The sequence below is a fragment of the Pelmatolapia mariae genome, linkage group LG16_19, assembly GCF_036321145.2.
Source record: "Pelmatolapia mariae isolate MD_Pm_ZW linkage group LG16_19, Pm_UMD_F_2, whole genome shotgun sequence".
Lineage (NCBI taxonomy): Eukaryota > Metazoa > Chordata > Actinopteri > Cichliformes > Cichlidae > Pelmatolapia > Pelmatolapia mariae.
The window spans coordinates 70,057,019-70,072,843 of record NC_086241.1 but is presented as its reverse complement, the minus strand read 5'-3'; the positions used below and the strand labels follow the sequence as shown (position 1 = coordinate 70,072,843).

At 47.7% G+C, this 15,825-nt stretch overlaps 3 protein-coding genes and 1 non-coding gene across 9 annotated transcripts; 1 reads left to right on the top strand and 3 right to left on the bottom strand.

The window, feature by feature from the left end:
• Positions 1–41: 41 nt before the first annotated feature.
• cinp (cyclin dependent kinase 2 interacting protein) lies at positions 42–4,280 on the bottom strand. 4 transcript variants are annotated; one of them, XM_063497941.1, is made up of 5 exons: positions 4,002–4,280; positions 3,074–3,236; positions 2,868–2,997; positions 2,030–2,159; positions 42–764 (listed from the first exon to the last, which is right to left on the bottom strand). In XM_063497941.1, exons 1-5 carry the CDS (start codon positions 4,018–4,020, stop codon positions 562–564), a joined length of 645 nt encoding a protein of 214 aa, XP_063354011.1. In that variant the 5' UTR covers positions 4,021–4,280; the 3' UTR covers positions 42–561. The 4 variants fall into 4 exon arrangements, with proteins under 4 accessions (XP_063354011.1, XP_063354012.1, XP_063354013.1 ...); XM_063497942.1 differs by having other exon boundaries at positions 4,066–4,277; XM_063497943.1 differs by lacking the exon at positions 4,002–4,280 and adding an exon at positions 3,841–3,959.
• A 55-nt stretch (positions 4,281–4,335) lies between these two features.
• Positions 4,336–6,705, top strand: LOC134644831 (uncharacterized). 2 transcript variants are annotated; one of them, XM_063497939.1, is made up of 5 exons: positions 4,338–5,236; positions 5,412–5,603; positions 5,673–5,883; positions 5,965–6,246; positions 6,355–6,705. In XM_063497939.1, exons 1-4 carry the CDS (start codon positions 4,588–4,590, stop codon positions 6,197–6,199), a joined length of 1,287 nt encoding a protein of 428 aa, XP_063354009.1. In that variant the 5' UTR covers positions 4,338–4,587; the 3' UTR covers positions 6,200–6,246; positions 6,355–6,705. The 2 variants fall into 2 exon arrangements, with proteins under 2 accessions (XP_063354007.1, XP_063354009.1); XM_063497937.1 differs by having other exon boundaries at positions 4,336–5,236; positions 5,412–5,883.
• A 3,248-nt stretch (positions 6,706–9,953) lies between these two features.
• Positions 9,954–14,792, bottom strand: dkc1 (dyskeratosis congenita 1, dyskerin). Of its 2 annotated transcripts, none has more exons than XM_063499621.1 (15): positions 14,723–14,792; positions 13,791–13,846; positions 13,624–13,710; positions 13,150–13,241; positions 12,890–13,074; positions 12,570–12,634; positions 12,266–12,392; positions 12,053–12,183; positions 11,700–11,843; positions 11,393–11,513; positions 11,089–11,207; positions 10,913–11,016; positions 10,531–10,576; positions 10,308–10,457; positions 9,954–10,185 (listed from the first exon to the last, which is right to left on the bottom strand). In XM_063499621.1, the coding sequence occupies exons 1-15, from the start codon at positions 14,736–14,738 to the stop codon at positions 10,123–10,125; spliced, it is 1,506 nt and encodes a 501-aa protein (XP_063355691.1). In that variant the 5' UTR covers positions 14,739–14,792; the 3' UTR covers positions 9,954–10,122. The 2 variants fall into 2 exon arrangements, with proteins under 2 accessions (XP_063355691.1, XP_063355692.1); XM_063499622.1 differs by having other exon boundaries at positions 10,531–10,573.
• Positions 11,273–11,349, bottom strand: LOC134646459 (small nucleolar RNA SNORD83). Its single transcript, XR_010096701.1, has one exon. It is a non-coding gene; the product is annotated as a small nucleolar RNA SNORD83 (small nucleolar RNA).
• Positions 14,793–15,825: the final 1,033 nt, after the last annotated feature.

The following is a 15,825-nucleotide window of genomic DNA, read 5'->3' as shown; positions in this document are numbered from 1 at the left end:
TGTCCACCTTTTGCTTCCACTGAAAATTTAAAACACACACAGCAGATTTAAAACAACTTTATTGTACACTTTTCATGTGTACAAAGACCTCCGTCTTTATTTCAGGCACATAAACACATCACATCCATAAAGGGCGGGCTGAGGGCTTCAGCACCCAGACGCCATCACTACAGGTGGCTCATGCAGAGTCTGACCAGGTGTGTCGCTTCCGGTTTGAACAAACTTGCCATCAATTTGTGATGTAACAAGAAAAAACAAAAACGCTTCAAACATAACATTGCCACGGCAACCAAACCCTTGAGCGGGTAAGTTCTTTGTGGAGATGTTTAATATTAATGATGTCATCAGAATTAAGCCACACAAGTACAGGTGAGGCGACAGGTGAGCTCCGCCGTGCTGATGACAGGTCACATATTGATCAGTTTATTGCCTGTGATCTCAAACAAAAAAGGGGCTGAGTGAGTCTCCTTCATCGAGGTAGGCTCACACCTGCATCAGGTTTAATGGATGATCAATAGAGTCACTGATCAGTCTGGCGTTCCTCTGTTGCGGCTGATGGTCTCACAGTGGGCGGTGCCCAGTCTCCAGCAGCAACGCCTCCAGCCTGAGTCTGCTCTGCGTGGGAATGAACGGCTGATGGAGCCAGCAAGACAGAAAGACCATGCAGAGGTCAGAGGTCACTGTGTGAGCCACTTCCTGCAGGATTGTTTGCTTCAAGAGGAGCTCCCGACGGAACGAGTCGAGCAGCACCTGAGAGATTTCACCTGAAACACAAATTAAACAAAGAGATCACAGCATGCAGCTCCACGACAGGACAGGTGAGTGCGCTGCCTCACTCGGGCACGTTACAGGAAGCAGGTTCAGTTACAACTGAGTCTTTTAACCTCGAGATGAGGGAGAAAGAGAGTTAACGTCAACTATGAGACAGTAACCATGGTAACACTGAACCTAACCGTATGCTGGCAGGTGTTTTTTGCCTGACTCCTCCCCTCCTGCTGCACCTGAATCAGCTGACTGACCTCAGATTCATGAAGTTGGAGCTCAGAGGAGACAATCTGCAGAAGTCTTTACAAACGCTGAAGTCTCACATTTATGTTAGTTTGTTATTTTTGTGTTTAACACGAAGCTCTGACAGTCAATCAGTAATCAATGTATCAGGACAGAGACAGTGATGACATCACAGATCTATCATCATCTGTACTCTTCATCTCCGTGACTCTGTGGACAGTGACGCTGTCAGTTTCCTGCATTGCAAACGTTTACTGTGTTACTCTAATCACCGATCGATCATTTATCATAGTCACCGCTGGAGAATATCTGAGTGAAGATGAGCTCAGATGACTTTTAGACTCTTAAACTGAGACTGTGACGTTTCAAAGCTGCTGCAGACAGTCTGATTGTAATCCGATTACATTTCAGTCCCTGAATGTCATCTAACCACATTTTAAAGGTTCCAAGTCTGAGCTCCGGAACAGAGTCCACTTCCACGGCAGGACGGATCCAAAATGGATTCGGATCACAGATTCAGACCGGATCCGGTTCCAGCTCATCCCGTGTGGCTCTATTTGGATCGTTTACAGCTTCTGCATCTCTGACTTCAACCCTCTCTGCTCAGCGTGTGGGCAGCTGAGTGAAAGCTGAGCCACGTTTGTCTTTTATCGTTGGAAACTTTGGTGTTTTACTCAAACAATGACTGTCAGGCAGCCACCGTTGATCGTGAAGTTGATATGAGATCAGATTATAATTGTTGACACAATTTAAGTCCTCAAGCATTTTTATCCTATAATGGCAGAATTAATGGAATTTGTTAGTGTTACTGATGGAACGGGCAGAAACTGCAGCAGAAACAATTGAATAAAATCTGAGTAGAGGGCGGATCTGCCTGGAGGCTGTTGCTATGGGCAACTAATCTCACAGCTCCATCAGTAAAGTGTGGCTGAATCATTGGATTTAAAGTGAGATGTAAAATTAAGCTTCATCTGACCAGAGTCCAAGCTGCTACACGGTTTCCATCAGCCACGCTGCTCACCGAACTCTCTGGTGCTCCAGCTGTGAAACAGAGGAGTTTTTCTTCCTTCGGCTCCAAACTGAAACGCCTCCAGATCCTCTACTCCACGCTGTGATGTCATCAGACGAGCCATCTTCGTCACCACAGCAGCCTGACAGGAAACAAGAAATGATGTCACACAGTGTTAAAGAGGTCTTGACGCATGCTCGATGAGCCAGGTAAGCGAATCCCAAAAAGTTGATTCTGTCACTTGGAAGAGTGACGAAATGTTTCTCCCACTGAAAACGCGTCCTCATGAACAGAATCAAACCTATTCAGCCTATCAGAGCAGAGCTCCTTCATCGGTCACATGACGCGTGTAAAATGCTTGTCATATGAGTGTGCTCAGAGGCTCCAGCAGAACACTGATAACCTCCTTCCTGATTCCTGTTATTGATTATTATCTTGCTTGATTAGCTCTGTCTGGGAGTTCAGGTTTGACTGATCCAGCTCACTCAGAGAAAGATGGGAAAAGGTGAACCTGATGATGGCATCACTTTAAAATCAACAAACTGAGATTCAGTTTAACTTCATAAAGCAGTTGTGCGCATCAGCCCAAGGAGGAGGAGCCTTAATCTGTGTCACATGCTCAGTCAAGATCAGTACTGATCAGCTTTTGTTCAGTGGTCAATAAAAGCTGTTTTCTCACTTTCTTTTGAAAGGTCTGTGTGAGCTTTTACTCTCTGCACTCACATTATTGATCACTGATGGAGCTGCTGTGTGTGTGTGTGTGTGATTATTGATTATCGATTGGATTCTGAACCAGTGTTTTGTTTTTGTCTCTGAACCTAAGTGTATATAAAGTTTTTTGAAGCTTCACCATGTGGTCAACGATTTCCTGCAGCTTGAGACATTTGTCCTGCAGCTCAGAGGCTCCGCCCACGTGCTGTGGTGAGGAAGAGGGTGGAGGCGATGAAGAGTTGTTGAGCAGCAGCTGATCGCTCTGAGCACTGAAAACAGATTTCAGATCGATCAATCACATGATCGTGCAACACCTGGCATTCCTGAGATCATCAGTAAACTGACCGCCTCATGTTGACGATGCTCGCCGCCGCCATGAAGCCGTCCTCATTCAACCTGTCCCACCGCAGCATCATGTTGTGCCAGTCGGCAGCGTTGTCTTTGATCTTTCTCGCACTTCCTGTGATCGCAGCAGACTTCCTGTTTGCTGACGTCACTGAGATGTCACCTGAGAACAGAGTCACGTCATTTTGTTGTTGATGGTTTTAGTGACGGAGCGTGCAGGCGACACGACAAGACAATCCATAAAACCTGCGTAAACCACGGTTCTCAACGTGCAGCTCGCCGCCGCACAGCGGCCTCTGTCACTTCCTGTGACCTCACAGCTCAGAACGTAACAACATTTTTGTCAAAAAAGTCATTTAAAAAACATACAAATGTCAAAAATTTTAATAAAATGAAGTAAAGCAAAATAAAAACAAACAAATATGAGCGGCTGCTCGTCACTGACCAATCAAAGACATGATGCTACTTTAACCTGTGCAGCCTTCAGGAAGTCACCTCATTACATCATCATTCAGCTGTCAAAGGTCAACCGTAACTAACCGTAACCCACCATGAAGCAGGTTCAACATATCCAGGATTTCTTGCCTTGTCTGGCTACACTGATCCTGACCTCATCCACTCGAGCTCTGCAGCAGAGGTCACCTTATCCAGGTAACTCAGGGTTTACCTGGCTTTAGCCGGGTCAGGGGGTATTTCACCATGGTAACGCTGCCGGTCTGAAGCGATAATGATTCCTGCTGGTCAATAATCGATATCAAGCTGCCCACCTTTATGGTCCACATGACTCCAGGCAAAGGCGAAATCCTACATGGACCTCAAGTGTATACATATGACGTCACTCTTTGTTGTCGTTCTGGTCTCTAAGCTCTGACCCTGAGCGCGTGACCGCTGATTAATAACGGAAAGGCTTCCGCCAGTCAGCTGATACCTTTTGCTGCGCGTGCCATCGATCAGCTGGTTAGTCACGTGTGGATCGATTATCAGTCACCCACCTTCCATCTGATCGATCAGCTCCACCCGCTCAGCTTCTTCTTCGGTGGTTTTTCTTCCAGTCGTCTTCTTTGACCGCGGGTGTCTGGTTTCCGGTCTCGGCACTCCTCAGGTAAACTCACCTGTGCGCGAGAAGCTCTGTTCTGACTTTAAACTGATTTTCTGCTCTTACACGTGACTGACGATGCAGCCTTTTCAATTCTCTGACATGCGCAATAACGTCTGAAACTTACTGGCCGTGACGTCAGCACTGGGACCGGATGTTGTAAGTAAGTGTCACTGCGCCTGCGCTAACACTGGGACTGCCGTACTTTTACTGACTCTCTTTTTCTGTGGAGATCTTTTAAAAGCTGGCGATAATCAATAATATCACGCAGGCGCAGTCAGAGTGAGAAGAACTGTCGGAGCTGACCATAGACACGATCAAGGATCGATATCAGCTAATCAGAAAGGCGGTGTTGCGGCTGTGATGACGTCAGGGCCGCTGCTCAGGTAGCTCCGTGATCGATAATCGGAGGTGAGAGATGGCGCTGCAGCTTCCGGCCGAGTTGTGGCTGAAGGTGTTCAGCTTTCTGTCCTGGAGGGACAAACTGAGCATGCGCTGCACCTGCTCATACTTCAGACACCTGCTGGATAAGTCCCGCCCCCTGTGGAGGGGCTTCAGCGTGGTGCTGCAGAACCTCTCGCGCTACAACCGCTCGTTCTGGCGTAGCCTGGCTCAGAGGCACGTGGGCAACGTGCTGCTGCGCTCAGGTAAGAGGAAGCACCTGAAGCAGCTGCACGCCTGGCTACCGGCGCTCTGCGGCCTGCGACTGGACGACTGGAGAGAAGGGAGCGTGGATGATCTCAGACTATTCCGCCAGCTTCAGCGACTGTCCGTCACTTCCTGTTCCATACCGCTGAGGAACCTGGACTTCCTGTTTCCTCTGAGTCAGCAGCTGACGCAGCTCAGCCTCTGTAACGTGCAGCTCACCTGTTCTGCCTCTCACCTGTTGGCCGCCGTTGGTCAGTTGACGTGTCTGACCTCGCTACTGCTGCACCACGACGGCAGCCTAAGGGTCCCATCCCTCAGCGGTGTCCTCGCTCACCTGAGCGAGCTCACACACCTGTCCTGGACCATGATCACCTACAGGACGCTTCCACATGACTTCTTCAGCCCCGCCCACCACACAGGTAGGCACACCTGGATCAGTCGCTCGCTGAGATATTTAATAGTTAGATTATTGATCTTGATGGTTAGGCACTGGTGTGTTCTGCCTTCCTGCTGAACCTGCCTCACCTCTGAGATGGAACAGAGACAGGTGAGATCAGACGTCACATGGCTCAGGTGTGTTTTATCGTCCTGCAGGTGACGCCGCACTGCAGCTGCTGGACTTGCAGCTGCTGAATTATGACGCCGTGGTGACACAGGAAACGCTGCAGCCTTTGTCCCGCCTCCGTAGCCTGTCAGTGTTCCACCTGTACTCTGTACCTGGACCCACCTGTCACCTGCAGACGTGGCTGACGTCACTGCCACACCTAACCAACCTCAGCATCCACGGTGAGTGTCTGTTTCCCCCCTTCGTATTTGTCTATCTGAGCATCTCTCTTATGTCTGCATGTTCAATAGGAGGCCACCCCCTGGCATCGTACGCTGACTTCCTGCCCACCTCGCTGCTCAGCCTGACGCTGTGTGTGGACCTGCAGCCCAACGACCTGCGGGTGGTCTCCGCCCGGGCACCGCAGCTTGAGCATCTTCACCTGGAGCCCTGGAGCTCGTCATCCGACCTCATCAGACTCCTCCCACAGCTGTTCCCTCATCTGAAAACGCTGCGGATAAGGTGAGCCCGACACGTCACACGCGGTGTCTCTGTTGTAAGTGTCATGATGATTTCCATGGTAACCTGCCCTCGCTGTTTCAGGCACCAGCACGTGTCCGACGATGACTTCCTGCAGCTGCAGCGACTGCGGCGCCTCGACACTCTGGAGGTTCTGGACTCGTACTACAGACCTGACCCGAGCGACCCAAGCCGGGTCATCTTTGAGCCGAGTCCTCGTTTGCTGCGGCTGACCTCTGACCTGCAGAGACTGACCAATCACAGAGTGAGAGTCATCACCAGCTCACATGGAGACCTGCTCAGCTGCCACTGTGTCTGACCAGTCAGTGAGAGTCTGCCCACCACGATCAAGATGTAAAACAAAACGTGAGCCATCGCATCACCTTCAGCTTACTATCCAATCAGCTTTCAGGATCAGCCACCTGGGCCCAACAGAACCATTCATTCATTCTTTCACCTGCGTCTCCCTCACAGGTACGATACGAAAGAAAGGACGAGATCATCGACATCATCACCATCATCAACATCATCATCAGAGGGGGAGGTTCAAAGCTTCTGTGTAGTCATGGTTACGCTCAATGATATGGCGAGGGTCCGGCCGCAGCTGCCGTTATCACTGCTGCATTCTGGGTAACGCTTTGGTAATCAATCACTTTATTGAACCTTTGATTTCAGACACTGAATGTGTTTCGGGACTTTGAATCGGTTGATAAATAAAAAGTTGTTTGTTTGTTTTTTAATTTGATTTATTTCACGGTTTGAACTTTAACCTTTTTCTGAGGTCACATGTCATATTTGAATCTTTTGAATAATGACATGTGTTTTCTGTAAATGTCAAAATAAAACTTCTTCCTGTATTGATTTTTTTTGTCTGGATTTTTTTTCTGCTTCAAAAAACAAACAAATATTTTAAACAAACAAAAAAAAAAACAAGACTGAAAAACATTAAAAAAAACATTTAACAAACCAATAATTAACTACTTACAGATTTACTAATCAGACTGATTGATCTTCTGTCTATTAACCTAACCGGAGAGTTAGGGTCGATTCTTTGTTCAACTACAAAGTAGGTGACTCTGTAAAGCAGCTTCCAACTCTACAAAGGCTGATCAGAGTTCAGTGCATTCTGAGCATGCTCACTTCGACTTCATCGCCGAATGACATCGTCAGTTGAACCAAGATACCACGATTCACTGTGGCAACTCCAGCATAACTAAGGGAGGATTCAGGGTCACCTGGTCCAGCCCTAACTATATGCTTTAGCAAAAAGGAAAGTTTGAAGCCTAATCTTAAAAGTAGAGATAGTGTCTGTCTCCCGAATCCAAACTGGAAGCTGGTTCCACAGAAGAGGGGCCTGAAAACTGAAGGCTCTGCCTCCCATTCTACTTTTAAATACTCTAGGAACAACAAGTAAGCCTGCAGAGCGAGAGCGAAGTGCTCTAATAGGGTGATATGGTACTACAAGGTCATTAAGATAAGATGGGGCCTGATTATTTAAGACCTTGTATGTGAGGAGCAGGATTTTGAATTCTGGATTTAACAGGAAGCCAATGAAGGGAAGCCAATACAGGAGAAATCTGCTCTCTCTTTCTAGTCCCTGTCAGGACTCTTGCTGTAGCATTTTGGATTAACTGAAGGCTTTTCAGGGAGTTTTTAGGACTTCCTGATAATAATGAATTACAGTAGTCCAGCCTGGAAGTAATAAATGCATGAACTAGTTTTTCAGCGTCACTCTGAGACAGGATATTTCTAACTTTAGAGATGTTGCACAAATGGAAGAAAGCAGTCTTACATATTTGTTTAATATGTGCGTTGAAGGACATGTCCTGGTCCAAAATGACTCCAAGGTTCCTCACAGTGTTACTGGAGGCCAAGGTAATGCCATCCAGAGTAAGAATCTGGTTAGATACCATATTTCTAAGATTTTCAGGGCCGAGTACAATAACCTCAGTTTGATCTGAATTAAGAAGCAGAAAGTTAGCGGCCATCCAGGTCTTTATGTCTTTAAGACATTCCTGCAGTTTAACTCATTGGTGTGTGTTATCTGGCTTCATGGACAGATAGAGCTGGGTGTCATCTGCATAGCAGTGAAAATGTATGCTATGTCTTCTAATGATGCTGCCTAAGGGAAGCATGTATAATGTAAACAGAATTGGTCCTAGCACTGAACCCTGTGGAACTCCATAATTAACCTCAGTGTGTGAAGTGGACTCTCCATTTACATGTACAAATTGGAGTCTATTAGATAGATATGATACAAACCACTGCAGTGCAGTACCTGTAATACCTACAGCATGTTCTAATCGCTCTAATAGGATATTATGGCCTCTGACAGTAGGGCTGGGTATCGTCAGTGATTTCTAGAATCGATTCAATCCACGATTCGATTCAATTCAATTCGGGGAAATTTTGCCTCAGACAGAAATATTATAATTCAGATCATGCATCAGTACATTTCCATATTTTTATATCTATAAAAAGAAAGCTGACACTGTGAGACTTTATCAGAAGTGTGAGCATCACAGCAGATGCCTTTGGGTCAAAGTAACTGAGGATAAAACACAGAAAAACATGAAGGAGATTTTCCTGGCCTGGGATTTTATAAAAATATTCTGCAGTCGATCAAAAACAAAAGAAAACCATTAATCAATATATGAACATGACCTGATGCTGCTGAAGTGAAGCAGAGCAAAGTTACAGAGGTTTGATTAGAGACACAGCATTTTGCAATTTTGCATAATTTTAAAAAGTTTAAATTTGTTCAGTATCAAACAGCAGAAATGAGGCTTTCTTTTTGGAAGTAAGTAAAAGGACAAAAACAGCAGCCGACAGCGCTGTAAACAACTTGTGCGTAACAAACAAGCGAATAATGCAGAAAACAGATTTTTAGACGGGAAACTGTTCTTGAAGTACAGAGAGAGAGAGAGAGAGAGCTGTGCATGAAGATTTTATCGTGGTGGAAGCAAAACAGTAAAACTAAGAGGGAATTCATGACGATGTTTACGTCATGAAGTTTGGATCTTCTTTTGCTGCAGGTTCAGTCAATATTGTTTGGAGACATAAAAACCTGCAGCTTCTGAATCAGAGCAACAAGGACGTAAACACAAAGCGCGGAGCCGCCGAAACATCAGAATCAGCGAGCTGTCGGCTTTCAGCCCCGACCGTGTCCGTGCCGTCGGTGAGAAAGGCGACAGCTCGCTGATTCTGATCCGTCGGCGCTTTGTGTTTACGTCTCTGTGCAGAATCCGTGTTCCTGCTCTCATTTACTGTTTGGTGGTTGTAGAAATTTTGTGAGGTTTAACCTGAGAGTCTGGCGTTTCAGGCAAAATAAATTTATATTTAAAAATCAATTCAGGATTTTAATGAATCGATATCACGTTATCCAAGCTAGAATCAATTTTAATCGATAAGTCGATAAACAAAACCCACCCCTAGTAGACAGTATGGAACGCTGCACTGAGGTCTAGGACAAGCACAGAGATGAGTCCACTGTCAGAGGCCATAAGAAGATCATTTGTAACCTTCACTAAAGCTGTTTCTGTGCTGTGATGAGCTCTGAAACCTGACTGAAACTCTTCAAATATAAAATTTTATTTTTGAAGAAAGTCGTGAAGTCATTATTAGTTCATGTTAAAGGACTGCTCAGCTTAACAGAGCACTGACCGTCAGGCACTGTAATTATTTTATTTGAGACTAACACTAAATCAGATTAAAAAGGTCTGAGGAATTATAAACTCTGAGTAAGGGCCAGTTGGATGATAACAGGACTGGTTTCTGAGCTCAGGTGGAAAAAGCTCAGTCAGGCTTCCAAATGAATCCAAACATTGTCTTTGGTTAATTAATAAGCTGAAGTGGAAAGCTGCTGCCACACCCCCTCCTCTACAATCTATGTTGCATTTCAGGAGGAAATGTAATGAGATTACAACCAGACCAGCTACAATTTTCTCAACTGTGTCCTGAAGTCACATAATTACAAGTATATGATAAAGCTTTTATTTCCATTCCCAGGTCAAATTTTCAACAAAAAAAGCAAAAAAAGCAAAAAAAAAAAAAAAAAAAAAAAAGCTCAAGAGTTTCAGAACAAAAAAACATTTAATCTTAAAAGTACAAACAGGTATTTACAGTTAAAAAAATATTTTTACAAAATAACGTTATGTTCTGCTTGCATGCCGAACTCCCACAACCATCTGCACTCAGGTGTGACGTGGGCCGGGTCTCGCCACCCGTTCACCTGAGATTCCCTTACTCTGTGTCACCTTCCTTTTGTTTCTTCTTCTTCTTCTTTTTCTTCGCGCTCTCCACAACCTGCAGGAAGAAGCCATGATGAAAACACGAGTCACACGCACACTGTTGAAAAATGCAGACAAGCTTCTGTTCAGTCGTTTAAGAGTTTCTTCCTACTGCAGTTATGTCACAGACGCACTCACCTGTGCTTCTGGCCCCGTGTCCTCTGCCTCCGCCTCCTCCAGCTTCAGCCTCTTCTCCTTTTTCTTCTTTTTCTTCTCTTTCTTCGCCTCCTCTGCAGACGGTGTGCTGGGTGGCGTTTCACCCTCACTCTCCGTCACCTCCCGCTTCCTCTGCAGATCAGAGCTCAAAGGTCAGCATCAGCTCAGACTACACCTGATTCGACTGATTACTGTTCGAGTTTACCTTTGTTGAAGCATCGCCCGACTCCCCGGTCGCCTGGGAGACACTGCTTAAAAACAAACAAACCAAAACCTTGAACACTTCCCGCTGAACTCAGAGAAGAGTGACAGCTGGGGTGGACAAGGGTCGACTGTCCACCCAATCATCACATGACTGTTCTCAGGCGAGCTGCAGATCAGCGGGAAGCTGAGTGAAGAAGCTCAGACCTGAGCATTGCTGTCGCAGACCGACTCCCTCGGAGAGCACGCCAGCTCGGCGAGGGATAACTGTCTGCTTCACTTGCCCGACTTCTCCTCACACTACAGAATCATCTTCAGGTGTTCTTACTGTGTCTGAATAAGAAACGTGCACCTGTCCTCCACTTGAACCCCGCCCCTGCACGTACCTGTAGTCGACGTACTGGTCCTTCCAGTCGGCCGGCGTGCTGCCGTTGGGCTTGCCGTGTTTGTCGAGCAGTCCCTTCTGAATCATCATCTTCTTCTGACTCGCCTGATTAACAAAAACTCGTTAAACACTCGATCAGGTTATTCGCTCACAGCTGATCAGTGTTGTCAGGCGCACCTTTGGTCCCAGGCCCCATTTGCGGGGATACGTGTCCCTCTCCATGATCACCCTCTTGATTTTTGCCACCACGCCATGGTCACATGTGGAGATCACCGCTGTGGTCATCAGCGCCACCGCTGCACAAAAACAAACTGGTCAATGATCCCATCGCTAATCGATAACCTCGATCGAGCAGAGGCGAAGCCATCAGTTATGGGTGATAGATAGCAAGTCATCACGGCCCGAAAGCTGCTGCAGCTACTCAACTCATCACGTGGCTTCACCCGACCAGGACGTGACGGCATCACACCACCTAACTCACCTGTGCAGATGGCCTCGCCCTTTGTTGTTATGACAACGATATCCTGGTTCACCTCGATGCCGTCTTCATACCTGAGCACACCTGGCAGCATGATCTTGGCTCCGTAACAGATGGCGTTCACCTGCAGACAGATGTTTTCAGTGTCACCTGTGCAGGTAAAATTCAGCAGCTCATCAATGACTTTTAATCTCACTGACAAACAGGTGAAATACGGCGAGCGTCTGCCTGGACTTTTACCAAACAGGTGACCTCCACTTTAACATTCACAGCTTTTTTCTAAACTGGGAGGATGGCAAGGAAGACTCACGGCGCTGTCCTTCATCACGAGGCGTTTGTGTGACACAAGCAGCTTCTCGAGCGGGAAGATGACTCGGCGCAGGTACGACTCGTCTTTGTTGTGGTCGAACTGCCACTGAGCGTCCAGCACGTCGTGCATCGTCACCAAATTGTCCTGAAACAGAGATCCGGTGAGTGATGTCATCATTAAGTGCAGCGAGGTCATGTCGGCGATACTCGGGTTCGGGGTTTGGACACGCCATGTCCGCCACCTCTCCATCGCCGTCTCTGTGTCAAAGTTCAATTGACAGACCTGCACTGAGCAGCGGGCCTGGACTCAACACTTTGAAACCACAGTGACATCACACAGGAAGTGACGCTCACCTTCTCTCCCAGGACCCCTGACCGGACCCTCCTCAGTTCCTGCATCTGGCCTCCAACGCCGAGCATCAGACCCAGGTGGACGCACAGCGTGCGAATGTATGTCCCCGCCTCACAGCTCACCCAGAATATACCTGCAGGAAAGACGTGACCTGTGACATCACTGCGCCGCCACACAGGTGAAGCAATTAAACGCCAAATGATCGTCTCGCTCACCAAGCCTCCTCTCGGGGTCGTACTCAATGAGTTTGCTCTCGTAAATCGTTCGAACTCTCAGCTGACGTTTGACGGCAGCGATCAGTGGCGGCCGCTGGAACAGAGCGCCCGTCAGCGTCTCCAGCCCCTGCAGATATAATCCCAGTCAGTGGAGGTCACATGACTGGCAGCCAGCCAATAAGAGCTTCAGGAAAACTGTATTAGGATGTTTTTAATCAAAGAGGAGATTTCTAATGATCGATAAGCACGCTAATCAATACTCGAGCGGATCGATGAGCGAGCGCTTGGCGGCAGGAAGTCTTACCCGGGCCAGAACGTGCTCGCTCTCGATGGCGTTGTGCAGCCGAACTATTCCCACGTACTCTTTGCCTGCAACAAACACAGAGAGCAGTGAGGCGGCGGCAGTTTACTAGGCCCACGCCTTGGCGAGGGGCAAAGACAGCGAGCTGGACTACATCAGAGGTGAACCACTTCCTGTCAGCTGATCATAAACTGGTCACAGCGACTGATCGCTGCAAAGGTGTGACCTGCCACACGTGAACCAATCAGCTGTCAGATCAACTCGTGTGGCATCACAATGATCACCTCCAACAGTCGACAGGAACAGGAAGCGGTGATCATTACCTGCACTTTGTTGGGACTTGACCAACCGGGTGGCTCGGTCGACGCAGACGATCAGGCAGCCCGTGACCTTCGGGTCGAGTGTGCCGCTGTGACCCGTCTTCTCGACCCGAAGGATCCGTCGGATCCACGCCACGACCTCGTGGGATGATGGGTTGGCTGGTTTGTCAAGGTTAATGAAGCCTGACCTGACAGGAAACAGCAAGCAGAATCAGAGGGGCACTGGGATGGCGTATCGGTGAGGTGTGTCGGCGGAGCGGTACCTGACATAGTCGTGGATGTTCCTCTTCAGTGGGTTGCTGCCGCTCGGTAACGGCGTGTAGTGCGCCGTCCGGATATTCAGCTTATCAAAGTTCTGCAGATAAAAAACACACAAAAAACCCAACGTTGTTGGCGTCAGAACGTCACTTCCTGTTTGAAGAGCAACAATGGGAAGCAGCACACTGTCAGGCTCTTGGATATGGGTTGCAGTGTCATATGATCAGAACAGGAAGTCGTCTTGGCAGCGGTCGAGTTGCGCCGTTCTCTTGGCGAGGTTCCGTCTGTCGTCCGGCAGAACGCCGGGACGCTGCCAGGACCCCGACCGAGAGGCTCCGCCCCCAGAACGGGAGCAGAAGCACCGACTGCGACTCGAAGGCAGCACTCAGCGAATGGATAAACAGGTTCATCACATCACACGACCATGACTTGACAGGAAGTAGTATTGTGACAATAACAGGCAGACTCAGGTGACCTACCTTTAGCAGCAGCGGCCATTGCGACGTGTCCAATGAGGCGACTTTGGACTCTGGGCGGATGAAGAAGTCCCCGCTCTGCTGGACTTCCTGAACAACAAAAACAAGAAGTTTGTTCACACTTCACAGTGCCAGGCGCTGAAACGGCGACCTCTGACCTTCTGACTCACCCCAAGATCTTCTTCACTGACTTTCTTCACTTTCTTCTTCTTCTTCACTGACGTTGCTGAAAAACCAACAAACCTGATGTCAGGGTGAGAATGAGCATGCTCAGTCTGCAGGCAGACTTCCTTCTGTCTTTCACCTGCTTTAAGACGATCTCACACAAAAGGTGGGGAAAATCATCTGGTGCCAAAATGGTGACGACACGAACTGTAATTATTTCTCAGGTTAAATCGGCTCATTCTTCTCTCCCTCGTGCGCAGCTGCACAACCACGTGGCCTCCCTGCGACACGTGGTTGTTAGCACGAGGCGGCTAATACACCGAGCTAACAGGCCTTTAATTGCTAAACTTATCAGTAATCAGGCGATTAATAATCAGGATGTTTAACGCGGCCGCAGATCGATGCAGTGAACTGGACCCGATCGTAATAATCAATCAGTGATCGATCCCAGCTGAGACTGACTGAAACTGATTCAAACCCAGCTCCGTCGGCACCGAGACCTCCCAGCAGCTCCACCAAACCTGCAGATCGATTAAAATGCGCGGATTGATCCGATCCAGCTCACTGATCAGAACCTATCAACACATGACCCACCTGAACAGGTAAACTCAGTTTGCGCTTGCACACGTGCTGCACACACGCCGCTTGCACAAATGCAGACACATACTGGCACGTGTACCTGAGCTCGAACCGGTCCCCAGATCATCCGAACCTTAAACCCAACAAACTCAGAACATTTACGATCAAAAGGCGTTATTTTTTCTGGAAAACGTGTTTTCCGTTTTTTAAACGCATTTCTGCGCAGTCGGAGAGGCTGTGCGTAGCGAGCGGGTGTGCGCAGGCGCGGAGGTTCTGGTTCTGTCGGGTCTCTTACGTGAATTTGATTCTGATTCAAACTAAAAGCTGAAAGTTTGGAAGAAACGCGCCTCGTGCTCACCTTCTGTGTCCGCCATCTTCCGTCGACTGAGCGCGCACCGCGACCCCTTCCTCCTCTTCTCCCCCGGCTCCTTCTTCTTCTTTGGTGTTGGCAGAAGCGGAGGGGTTTACCGCCACCTCGTGGTGTGGAGATCACCAAACGTGTCTTTCATTCCTCGCTTCTTCCAGATTTCAGAAACAGGATCAGGTTCAGACTGAGTGACTCCCACTGTGACTCCTCCTCAGTGTTACTCTGTGTCCTGATGGGAAAGTGGACATGTGAGTGAGGCTCCTCCTGTGTGACCAAACTAGGGGTGGGTTTAAAAAATCGATTTCCCGATTCAAATCGAATTTAGTTTGAATAATGCAGTACCGATTCATTAAATCCTGAATCAATTTTTTAAAATATAAATGTCTTTTTTCCAGAAACTCCAGAATCTCAGCTTAAAGCTCACACAACTATTTCAACCATCAAACAGCTGAAACAGTACATGAGAGCAGCTACACGGATTCTGCACAAAGACGTAAACGCAGAGCGTGGATCGTTCACCCGACGACACGGACATGCTGTCGGGGCTCTGCTTCACTTCAGCAGCATCAGGTAATGTTCATATGTGGATCAGAGTTTTCTTCAGTTTTTGATCTACGTTTTATTAAGAGTTTTTCCTTTTTATGCATATAAACAAAAGGAGAAGAGAAGCATTACATTTGTTCTTCCTGACCTTTGGTGTCCAGGTGACTTCATCTGTGTTTAGGGCCAAAAAGAGGAGCAGAGGAAGAAGAGCAGGTAACAGGAGCTCGTCTCAGAGCCTGTTACCTGGAGCTCTGATAGTGAGCCGTTTACCTCTGACATGCTGAAAACACACATGTGCTGTAATGTGTGTGTGATGTACAGTGTTGGGTGTAAGATCAGTTATTCCCATTTTTACAGCTGAGCTGCTGCAGTTTAACATCATCGCTAAGTTCATAGCTAAGTTAATGCTACTGCCTTTAGGCAAGAGAGTCCTTGACTGTGTAAATCTGGAGTTTGGGCCCATTGGCATGTTATATGTAATATAAAAGTAATTCATATGTGGTTAGGATCAGATTGGCTGTATGTGTCAGTGCAGTGTTCCCAGGCCAGCT

Bases quoted from the DNA above. Each gene is read 5' to 3' on its own strand.
- cinp (XM_063497940.1), bottom strand. From the start codon at position 3,774: ATGGTGAAATACCCCCTGACCCGGCTAAAGCCAG. The intron at 3,237-3,740 runs GTAAACCCTGAG...CTCTGTTCTCAG, and splicing joins CCTGACCCGGCTAAAGCCAG to GTGACATCTCAGTGACGTCA. The intron at 2,160-2,867 runs GTGAAGCTTCAA...GTTTCCTGTCAG, and splicing joins AGGAAATCGTTGACCACATG to GCTGCTGTGGTGACGAAGAT.
- LOC134644831 (XM_063497937.1), top strand. From the start codon at position 4,588: ATGGCGCTGCAGCTTCCGGCCGAGTTGTGGCTGAAGGTGTTCAGCTTT. The intron at 5,237-5,411 runs GTAGGCACACCT...ATCGTCCTGCAG, and splicing joins CAGCCCCGCCCACCACACAG to GTGACGCCGCACTGCAGCTG. The intron at 5,884-5,964 runs GTGAGCCCGACA...TCGCTGTTTCAG, and splicing joins CTGAAAACGCTGCGGATAAG to GCACCAGCACGTGTCCGACG.
- dkc1 (XM_063499621.1), bottom strand. The intron at 13,711-13,790 runs GTGAGTCAGAAG...TTTGTTGTTCAG, and splicing joins TCAGTGAAGAAGATCTTGGG to GAAGTCCAGCAGAGCGGGGA. The intron at 10,458-10,530 runs GTAAACTCGAAC...TCTGATCTGCAG, and splicing joins CGGGCGATGCTTCAACAAAG to AGGAAGCGGGAGGTGACGGA.